This window comes from Lactuca virosa, chromosome 7 (genome assembly GCF_052849685.1).
Source record: "Lactuca virosa cultivar CGN04683 chromosome 7, Lactuca_virosa_CGN04683_v6, whole genome shotgun sequence".
NCBI lineage: Eukaryota > Viridiplantae > Streptophyta > Magnoliopsida > Asterales > Asteraceae > Lactuca > Lactuca virosa.
The window spans coordinates 150,954,331-150,965,744 of record NC_136432.1 but is presented as its reverse complement, the minus strand read 5'-3'; the positions used below and the strand labels follow the sequence as shown (position 1 = coordinate 150,965,744).

The 11,414-nt window shown below is 31.4% G+C and overlaps 2 protein-coding genes across 2 annotated transcripts; both read right to left on the bottom strand.

Annotated features, from left to right (window-relative positions):
• Positions 1-280: 280 nt before the first annotated feature.
• On the bottom strand, positions 281-3,293 carry LOC145124374 (glyceraldehyde-3-phosphate dehydrogenase GAPCP2, chloroplastic-like). The gene is made up of 14 exons (XM_079059695.1): positions 3,032-3,293; positions 2,854-2,924; positions 2,695-2,762; positions 2,544-2,582; positions 2,289-2,389; positions 2,084-2,196; positions 1,897-1,996; positions 1,661-1,807; positions 1,486-1,546; positions 1,293-1,390; positions 1,061-1,203; positions 869-952; positions 687-776; positions 281-537 (listed from the first exon to the last, which is right to left on the bottom strand). The coding sequence occupies exons 1-14, from the start codon at positions 3,122-3,124 to the stop codon at positions 480-482; spliced, it is 1,266 nt and encodes a 421-aa protein (XP_078915821.1). The 5' UTR covers positions 3,125-3,293; the 3' UTR covers positions 281-479.
• Positions 3,294-6,295: 3,002 nt separating this feature from the next.
• On the bottom strand, positions 6,296-9,576 carry LOC145124373 (glyceraldehyde-3-phosphate dehydrogenase GAPCP1, chloroplastic-like). The gene is made up of 14 exons (XM_079059694.1): positions 9,065-9,576; positions 8,898-8,965; positions 8,720-8,787; positions 8,590-8,628; positions 8,362-8,462; positions 8,087-8,199; positions 7,900-7,999; positions 7,663-7,809; positions 7,465-7,525; positions 7,229-7,326; positions 6,996-7,138; positions 6,804-6,887; positions 6,624-6,713; positions 6,296-6,499 (listed from the first exon to the last, which is right to left on the bottom strand). Exons 1-14 carry the CDS (start codon positions 9,161-9,163, stop codon positions 6,442-6,444), a joined length of 1,269 nt encoding a protein of 422 aa, XP_078915820.1. The 5' UTR covers positions 9,164-9,576; the 3' UTR covers positions 6,296-6,441.
• Positions 9,577-11,414: the final 1,838 nt, after the last annotated feature.

Genomic DNA, 11,414 nt, shown 5'->3' with positions numbered 1-11,414 from the left:
CATTTTCAAAACTTGATGCACTACCCAAGTCCCAAGGATCCTTCCTGTAAGTAAGTATACCATTGTGGGAGATGAGGGAGAGGGACCAAAATACCAAATCTATGGCTAAATGAATGCAAGCCACATGAGGCCAGAGGGTTCGTTCTTACGGCTGTTTGGATTAGGGATTATCCAAGCATGTAATTTATAGTATATTTTATTTCCTAATACTAATAACTAGCCAAACGACCACATCTACTAGCCAAATCTTGTTTTGCCAAAACCAAAAAATTACAAACAATGCCAAAATAATAACACCAGGTGGCAAAAGCCAACCATATACTATTATTATATATCTTTTATTTCCTCAAAACTTTGAATCCATTTCATCCCAAATTAACTAAACTGAAACTGCCCAAAACAAAACAAGAACACTCTATAAGAGATGGTGTGTCTACTGTCTAATACAAAAAATCAAGAAAACTCCTTCCTTAATTTAACTACTTGGAAACTGCTGCCACCAACGCCATATGCTCTATCAGGTCCAACACCCGGTTGCTGCACACAAACACAACACATAACTCACTCACATCAATCAATCACTGTTAAGTCAAACACAAAGTACAACATGTTATCATGTCTTGTTTCATGTGTTGTGTAACAAACAAATAATGAGAAAGAGACAGGGATGTATTTTTTTTATGTACCTGTAACCCCACTCATTGTCATACCATGACACCAACTTCACAAATGACGTGCTTAGCCCTATCCCAGCTTTCGCATCAAAAATACTTGACCTACAAAATATATTTTTTTTAAAGTAAAAATGAGAAAGATTGCTAACAATTTCAAATATGAAAATTAAATATTTAAAAAAAAAAATAAAGACCTGGAATCACCAACGAAATCATTGGACACAACGTCTTCATCAGTGTACCCAAGAATTCCTTGCATGGGACCCTCAGAGGCATACCTTCAATTTTCCAATCACCAACAAACATCATTTACAAATAACAGCAATCAACTTACAAGGGTAAAAAAGACATTTCACGTCTCAAAAAAAAAAAAAAAAACACCATACTTTATAGCAGCTTTCACATCTTCATAAGAAGCTTTCTTCTCAAGTCGACAAGTTAAATCCACAACAGAAACATTTGCTGTTGGAACCCTAAAAGCCATTCCGGTAAGCTTTCCATTTAGCTCTGGCAACACCTTCCCCACAGCCTTTTTTTTTTTTTATAAAATATAAAAAGATTTATAAAAAAGAATATAAAAATTTACATTTCATTTTTATATAAAAATAATATATATACCTTGGCAGCACCAGTGGAACTGGGGATGATGTTTTGTGCAGCACCACGTCCTCCACGCCAATCCTTCATTGAAGGTCCATCAACGGTTTTTTGTGTAGCTGAAAACAAATAATATAACAACAATTTAATAAATTTAAATGAAAATTATATATATAAAGAGAATGAAAATGAAGGTTTAAATAAATGTAAAGACCTGTAGTTGCATGTACAGTTGTCATCAAACCTTCAATGATACCAAACTCCTCATGAACCACCTATATATATAAAGGGATTGGCATTATATAAAAAACATTAAGAGCTATTTCTTTTTCAATTAAGCACTTAACCATTCAGCCATTTTATCCGTACATACAGGAAAAGACAAGTACCTTGGCTAAAGGGGCTAAGCAGTTAGTAGTACAGCTGGCATTGGATACAATATCCATGTTTGGTTTGTATGTTGTCTCATTTACCCCTACAACAAACATAGGGGCATCAGCTGATGGAGCTGAAATCACCACCTTCTTGGCACCACCCTGCATATTGAGTCATTCACACCAACAAAATCAGACCAGGGGTATAAACGTCTTTTGTACCTTAAAACCAAGAACATTTAATGGTTTACCTTCTTATGTGCTGAAGCCTTATCAAGTGTTGTGAAAACCCCTGAAGATTCTACAACATAGTCAGCTCCAAAATCACCCCATGGAATTGTGGCTGGATCTCTGAACACAAATTGATTATTAGGATTTTTTTTTTAAAAAAAAAAGATAACTTGACAAGTAACAAAAAGGATAAATAAATATATATACCTTTGGCTGGTTACTTTGATTTGCTTCCCATTGATTTCTAAAGTGGACTCATCAATAACCTTGATGGTTCCTTTGAATAAGCCATGAGTAGAATCATACTTCAACATGTAAGCCTGAAAAGGGGAATCATAAATCATCTCACACAATTGTCTTTTAAATAAACTGATGTAATTTTTACAAAATCATCATATGCTTAAACCCTTACCATGTACTTGGAATCAATAAAAGGGTCGTTGACTGCGACAACCTCAATATCATCTCTAAATGTTGCTATTCTCAAAACTAACCTTCCAATTCGTCCAAAACCTGCAAGATTGATGTTCTTTAAATTCTACCCATGGATAAACATACGCAGAAACATTAAGACCATTATTTTCATTATCTTATCTGATGAAGTATCTGTACAAAAGTAAATCTGGAAACATAGCGTGAAAAACTTAAGAATTTTAAGAAAGCATACCATTGATTCCAACCCTGGTCTTCCCTCCGGTACTGGTCTCTATGGAAAATCAAAGCAGGTAGAATTTGTTAAAGGAAATTTTTTAAAAATAGCTTCAACATAACATCGAACAGATAGAAGGCATGCTATGAACGCTTATACAACTTCTTACTCGAAACAGCAGGAGGTGCCTGAGTGGCAGTGGCTTTGATTGGCTGGATACGGCATGCATGTGGTTTCCTGCGTGATTAATGTGGAAAGGGATTAATTTCATGGAAAAAGAAAGGGAAACAGATGACGAAAAAACCTTAAAACGAAAACAAAACTCAACTGTGAAGACGACGAAGAGTTCCCAGAAACGGCAGCACCAAAAACAGTGGATTGAAATTTTAAAGATGATACCTGCAGAAGGAGAAATGATGATAAAGAAGAAGAAGGGAAAAAGGAAAAATCCCACGAGACAAGAATTTGAAAGGTGGTGAGAAGAAAGTTTAGGAAAGAAATGCAACCTGCGATCTTGTAGGGGTGGAAAGCGATTGATGATTGGAGGCTTGAAGAACTGGAGATGGGGTTGTAGATCTGAGAAGAGATGAGAAAGCCATGAATGTGGGTTGGTAGAAGAAGATCTCTCTGTTGTGTTCTTCAAAGGGGTATGCTTAAAAGGAGAAAAACCCTAGCGAGAGAAATAAAAAAAATGTGGCTTTTGGGTTGAAAGAGCAGCCCTTTTGGGAGTATTTAAATGGTGGAAAGGGCAGGCGGCTGGCGATGGAAGACCTCACTGTTTAAGACGAACACTCCATGTCCAACAAGAAAATGGGTGTTTGCATTTTGCAGTGTTTATTATAAAATATTTGGTAATACAATTAATTTTAACAAAATAAGTCCGACAATTCTAGAATGTGTTTTTGTTGTTATAAATTTTTATAATCAGATAAACGATTTTTGTGACTTGGAAAACATTGGTCATTTAACAAATTAATAAAATGGTTTTGACATAAAAGTTTTTATATGTGTAAAATTTTGTAGGTTTATTTTACAATTTTTGTTTGTTAATGTGTAAAGTTTTTTTTTTTACTTATAATATCAGGTTTTTCAAGTTATTATCAAACCAAATTTATAAAAAAAAGAACCTTAAGTTTACAAATCTTTAATGTTTTTTTATCCTAGGCATGTTTTTTTATATTATACGTATTAATGTAGAAAAACATATTTTATACACGAAACAAAGTTTAATAAAATATCGTATAAATATGCTTTTATAAAATATAAATACGTATTTTTAAGTATAGATACATATTTATATTTTATACTTCTAAAAAGACAAAAATACATATTTATATCTCAATACCTCTAAAAACATAAAAATACAATTTATATTTCTAAAGAAATATTAATACATATTTATACTTCTAAAAAAATTATACTTCTTAAAAATGTAAAAATATATATTTATGCTTCTAAATACATATTTTTATGTTTTTAGAAGTATATTTATATTTCTAGAAACATAAATACATATTTAAACTTCTATGAAATGTGTGTCTATATATATATATATATATATATATATATATATATATATATATATATATATATATATATATATATATAACAAAAAAAAACAAACAAACTTAAGGTAAAAATATAAATGTTTTTTTTTTTTTATGAAAATTCGATTTCATGGTAACCTGGAAACTCATTATTACATGTAACAAGGGAAAAATAAAGAAAAAACTTAGCAAACTTTGGGCATTAATGCATAAGAAATCGTCATAGACTCAAAACGATAAATTTTGACACAGTCAAGGACTTTCATGTAAAAACCCCTTAATAAAAAAAACATTTCTAAATAATGTTGAATTATTTAAAATTGAAATACTAATATATGAGTTATAACCAAATTTGTCAAAATGAAGTATGATATGATTGGGATGGTAAAGATCCAACCAAAATAAAATAGTTATGAGTTTAAAACATGAAACGGCATATTTGTTGTGTTGTTGAAAAATGATAAAATGTTTAAAACACTAGTAAAAAGCTTAGAAGATAATACATAAAGTCGAGATTTAATTACCTAATTTAACTTAATATTGGAATTGGTACGTGGACATCATTTTCATATTCTAAATTCAAATCATTTTTTCCAAAATCTCTTCTATTATCTGCAAAGAAAACAAAACATGACACATAAACAAAAAACTATTTTTGTCAAAAACCGTAAAATCATAAAGTAATAGAATAATGAGTCATGCGATTGATACCTTAGGATGCACATAATTGTTCCGATTGAAGAATAGGTATTGTGGGTACCGAAGTGGGTGAGGCAGTGTTCCTATTTTTTCCCTATATCAAGGTCTTTTTCCCTTCTCTCTCTTCAACTCTCCACCTCCATCAGAATACTCATCCTCATTCTTCCCTCTTTTGCCCAATCACTACGTCCGAGCCTCCCTCCTTGTCAACCTTGATACTTATTTCAGCTTTGACTTCTCTTGTGGCTTTTTCAAAGAAGTCATCATCTCAATCAGTATCGTGTGCTTGAGACCGACTTGAAGACCCATTAAAAAAGTTAATCAACATTTCATGAGAAAATTTATCGTCGTAAAGTCATTCATTATCGGAATTAACATCATCAAAATTCAATTTTAAGTCTAGTTACATCATTACCAAGCTTTTTTTTTTTCCTTAGGTTCCAGTTATCTTCAAGTTATAGTATATCATATACACAAAATCGTTAATTTTTGTAATTGTAATCGATTTTCTCTTATAACCTCTACCTAAACAACATAATAAAGAAATAATTGAGAAATTGGGTAACAATATATTTAAATTATGATTGAAATGGAAGTGTTGTAACTTATAAGTTGTCAACTCAAAAACACTCCAATTCCTTTCACATCCATGATTAGGAACATGTCAACCTCAAAGTCTCATGGCAAAATTATCAACTAAGATATTCCATCCCCTCATGTGAGATCATTTTCTAAGGTTAAATACACTTTAGATTTTACGGTTTTAGTGTTTTAGACACCAAACACCAAAATTAAAAGAACTAATGAGATCGGATCTATATACAATCTTAAGTTCTATCATACTCCAAAACTAATTTTATTAGATTTTTTTTTACCTGTAAGATTATATGATCTTAAGTTCTTAAGTTCTATCTTACTCCAAAACTGATCTTATTAGATTGTTTTTTAGTTGTAAGATCATACAATCATGGTCTCAATCTTAACAAGACTCTTAAAACAATATTTTCTTGCATATTATTACCGATATTAAACCGCACTAAATCAATAAACACTTCAAATAAACAATTTCAAATTCATAATCAACACATAATCATAATTTAATATATTTCTTATTTTTAATAGTTTTTTTAAGTATACAACAAAAGAACACATAATCATAATTTAATATATTTCTTATTTTTAATAGTTTTTTTAAATATACAACAAAAGTATATGGTTTTATCGATTTGACAATATGCTTTTTAAAAGATAACCATCTATAATTCCAACAATCATTATTCTTAGTAATAAGAATATAAATATATAAGTCCTTTATAAAATCCTAAATTTAAGGTTAAAAGGAGGGTTAATATTGCATTTTTCCTTTCATTGTATATTCAGTCTTCTATTCTTGCATTTGGCCCTAGACCCCCAAACAACCAGACAATCAAAATGACAAATCATTTTTACCCAAACACTAAACTTAAAATCGTTCTAATCATTATTTTGTGCAAATTAAGTAAAATAACATCAAAAAGCACACCATGCAAAACGAATCATGTCATATGATGGCAAGTATGAAGTAGATAAATTTCTTTATTTCAAACATCAAGTCATCCGTTCAATTCTACACTAGCTTTTTCACGGGAAAAAAAATGCAAGGAAAGGACATATTTGCCCTTGAAACAAACTCAGGTGGAAACGGCTGCCACCAACGCCATATGCTCTATCAGGTCCAAGACCCGGTTACTGCACACAATCAGATGAACCCTAATCAGTCAAAGTCAAACACAGTACAACATGTTCTATCATGTCATATCCTGTTATGTAACAAACAAATAGTGAAAAAGAGACGGGATGTGTTTTATGTTACCTGTAACCCCATTCGTTGTCATACCATGACACCAACTTCACAAATGACGTGCTTAGCCCTATCCCAGCTTTCGCATCAAAAATACTTGACCTACAAAATATATTTTTTTTAAAGTAAAAATGAGAGATTGCTAACAATTTCAAATATGAAAATTAAATATTTAAAAAAAAAAATAAAGACCTGGAATCACCAACGAAATCATTGGACACAACGTCTTCATCAGTGTACCCAAGAATTCCTTGCATGGGACCCTCAGAGGCATACCTTCAATTTTCCAATCACCAACAAACATCATTTACAAATAACAGCAATCAACTTACAAGGGTAAAAAAGACATTTCACGTCTCAAAAAAAAAAAAAAAAACACCATACTTTATAGCAGCTTTCACATCTTCATAAGAAGCTTTCTTCTCAAGTCGACAAGTTAAATCCACAACAGAAACATTTGCTGTTGGAACCCTAAAAGCCATTCCGGTAAGCTTTCCATTTAGCTCTGGCAACACCTTCCCCACAGCCTTTTTTTTTTTTTTATAAAATATAAAAAGATTTATAAAAAAGAATATAAAAATTTACATTTCATTTTTATATAAAAATAATATATATACCTTGGCAGCACCAGTGGAACTGGGGATGATGTTTTGTGCAGCACCACGTCCTCCACGCCAATCCTTCATTGAAGGTCCATCAACGGTTTTTTGTGTAGCTGAAAACAAAATAATATAACAACAATTTAATAAATTTAAATGAAAATTATATATATATATATATATATATATATATATATATATATATATATATATATAAAGAGAATAAAAATGAGGGTTTAAATAAATGTCAAGACCTGTAGTTGCATGTACAGTTGTCATCAAACCTTCAACAATACCAAACTCCTCATGAACTACCTATATATAAAAATAAAAAAGAGTAGCCTTTTAGCAAAGAATGTTGATTAATAATAAATAATAAATTTGATTTATAAATTGACAAAAAAAAAAAAAAAGACGAATGAGAAGAACTCAAAAGAATAGTAGTCCAGTACCTTAGCCAAAGGAGCCAAGCAGTTAGTGGTGCAGCTTGCATTAGATACAATATCCATATTTGGCTTGTATGTGGACTCATTTACCCCTACAACAAACATAGGGGCATCAGCTGATGGAGCTGAGATCACCACCTTCTTGGCACCACCCTGCATATTGAGTCATTGTCACCAAAAAAATCAAATCAGACCAGGGGTATAAACGCCTTTTAGAAGAGTGAACCAAACCCGATGGTTTACCTTCTTGTGTGCTGAAGCAGTATCAAGTGTTGTAAAAACACCAGAAGATTCTACAACATAGTCAGCTCCAAAATCACCCCATGGAATCGTTGCAGGGTCTCTGAGCATATATAATTGATGTTTAAGGACTTAAGGATCAAAAGGTCATTTCACATGAAACAAAAGGAATAAATAAATAAATAAATACCTTTGGCTGGTTACTTTTATTTGCTTCCCATTGATTTCCAAAGTGGATTCATCAACAACATTGATGGTTCCTTGAAAAAGACCATGAGTAGAATCATACTTCAACATGTAAGCCTGAAAATGGCAATTAAGAATCAATATTTATGAATTATCAAGGACTCAAATGACCTCTTTCAACTCTTCCATTAAACTATGCATTGTGGATGATCATGGACTTAAAAAGGCCAAAATGTTAGACTAATCATGACTCATAGTTACAATGAAGCTCATCCTTACCATGTATTTGGCATCAATAAAAGGGTCGTTGACTGCAACAACCTCAATGTCATCTCTAAACGTTGCTATTCTCAATACCAACCTTCCAATTCTTCCAAAACCTGCAATTTTTTTTGATCAAGTTTCAAGTTAACAAAACAGTTTAAAATTTGTACTACCATATGGGTAAAATTAGCATACAGATTGGCAGATGATATAAACAAACAGCAATAAATTCAGAAATCATACCATTAATTCCGACCTTGGTCTTGCCACTGGTACTGGACTCTATAGAAAATTCAATTACATGGAATTTGTCAGAAAAACATTACATCGAACAGATAGAAGGCATGCAATTAACGTTTATACATGTTCTTACTTGGAACAGTTGGAGGCGTCTCGGTGGCTGTGGCTTTGATTGGATTGATGCATCGTGCGTGAGATATCCTGTGTGATTAGATAAACAATGGAACCAATTTTTGAATAGAAAAAGGGGAACAATTGATCATATGATCATCGTAATAAATGAAAAGCAGAGAACAGAAACAAAACTCAACTGTAAAGACGAAGATTCTCCGGAAACGGCAGCACCAAATAAGTTGGACTGAAGCTTCACCGATGACACCTGAAGAAAGATAAAGGATTAAAGACGATGCAAAAGAAGAAAGTGAAAACTGGAGCATAAATCATCACGAAAAAAAAAATTCAAACAAACAACAGGGACCTGTGATCGGCTAGAAAATGAAGGGGCAGAGAGTGATTGACGGGATGCTTCAAGAACAGGTGGTGGGTTGGTCGATCGGAGAAGAGAGGAGAAAGCCATGAATATGAATGTGGGTTTGGTAGATCTTTGCGTCAAGACCAAAACCCTAGAGAGAGAAAGAAGAGAGAGAGAGAGAGAGAGAGAGAGAGAGAGAGAGAGAGAGAATTTATTTTTTTTGGCTATAGAAAGAGAGGCAAAGAGGTGGCTTTTTATGGAGTATTTAAATGGCGAAGGTTGACGGAGATGTTAAGGGAAGGTAAGCAGCATACTAGGCAAGACTCTTGGTTTCTGTCTGTTGGTCTTTACAGCTGTTTATGCATAAACCCACCGTCGAGGAAGACTAATAAGGGTGCAATGGTGGTGGTGGTGGTCGATGCGGCGGCGGTGGCGGTGGCAGCGGTGGTGGAGGAAAGATCTCGCTTTTGTCGTTTCCCCGGCTTATTGGGAGTTTGCCGGAGTGACGTGGCCTTTGTTTCTGATGTCAAAATTGTCGTCTTATGGAGCATCGCCTTAACATGCTCCTACTTTCACCCTTGTAAACGTCGCCCATTTTTTCGAGAAATAAAAAAGATTTAATATAAATTTATTTATTATTAAATGAGTATTTTAAATTTATTTCAATTAAAATAAATATGCAAAATGTAGTATGGTATCTAAAAGGAGATTCTGTAAATATTCCTTTCCAAGAAGAGAAATAATTAGAATTTTGATATGAAAAAAATTGAAAGGAGCTTTATTAATTCATAAGTACATAATGAAGTTTTAATTTTTGATTCTACGAGCATTATGTGATATTGGTTAAAATTTAAACATATGAAAATACGACTATTATACTATACACAAAATTCATTTTAATCTATTCTATAAACAATATAAACAATCTGCGAAATAACGTCCATGAATGAGTGTTATTATTTTGAAAACAATATATAGGTTTATCATTGTTAATATTATTTAACATATATTTCTCAATTTATAATAGACAATCAATCATAAATTAGTCACCAATCTTATTTTATAAATAATATAAACACTATAATGACATATTGATTTATAGACAAATAAACAATAAAGACTATTTCAAAGAAAATATAACTAAAAATTAAATAAATTACCTATCAATATGATATATTTTTGGAAACAGATAAATACAACTTTGCTAATATACTTATTTTAAAACTTTTCTACCGTTGAATATTAATGTATAAAAATTCCAAAACTACTTATTTTTATTATTATTATTTGTATTGTCACCATTTTAAATTTATATTTTCATTAAAATTTTACAGCATAATTTATAGAAAATTTTCCAAAATCGTGGGCGTCCATGACACCCTAGATGAATGTAGGCTCGCCATTAGTAGAGGTATATCATAATGCTTCGAGTGTAAGAAAAATGATATCGAAACGGAAAACTATCTAAACTTATTCCTAAATATCATCTATGTCTCCTACGAGACTTGAACGCATGGCCTCTCATTTGAAATGATCACTCTTACCGCTAGGCCAAAAGGCCTTTTGGTATATCGAAACTCAAGTATGATATCTTATTTAGACTATGTTTATGAGCAAACAATTGTAACCTACTTTTTCATTAAATATTTTTTTTTATTATATCTACTTTCACAACTAAAGATATCAACCAGGGTCATTTTTTTTTTTTTTATCGTTTATCAAAAATCAAGGGCGATGGTATCAAGGTGATTACATAAACCATCTAAATTCTGAAAAAATATATATATATAATTTATAGTAATTATTTTAGGACCTATCTAAAAAGGTTTAGACCTACTACATCCACACAACAAAAAAAATTATTCTCAATATAGCTTTTTATATAAGACTATCTCCATTTTTTCCTTCAAATATGAACTAAAAAAAATAGAGTAAATAATGTTTCATTTCTAATCATATTTTATTTTTTATTTATTTTTTATCTCAAAAAGAATATTTTATAATATATTTCATTATGTAACTTACATAAATTATCAAATACACTCATACTAATTTGCTTTTAATAAATATATAATCTATTTTTTTCATTACACTAATATTTGTAACATCCCAAAAATGCGACCCAAAATTTTTGTTTTCAAATCATTATTAAAATCATAAACCATCAAAAGTCATAAGTAAAATCATAAGTCATGTATCATAAAACATCATAGTGTGACAACACGAAATTTCTATTCTGTACAACCAGTCACTTCAATAGGAGTCAAAACTGTTTCTGCTAATTTTCAAGCTTTTTGGAATAAGTTTGAGTATTTTAAGGTTAGTACTTCAGGAGATACCAGGAGAGAGGACGCTC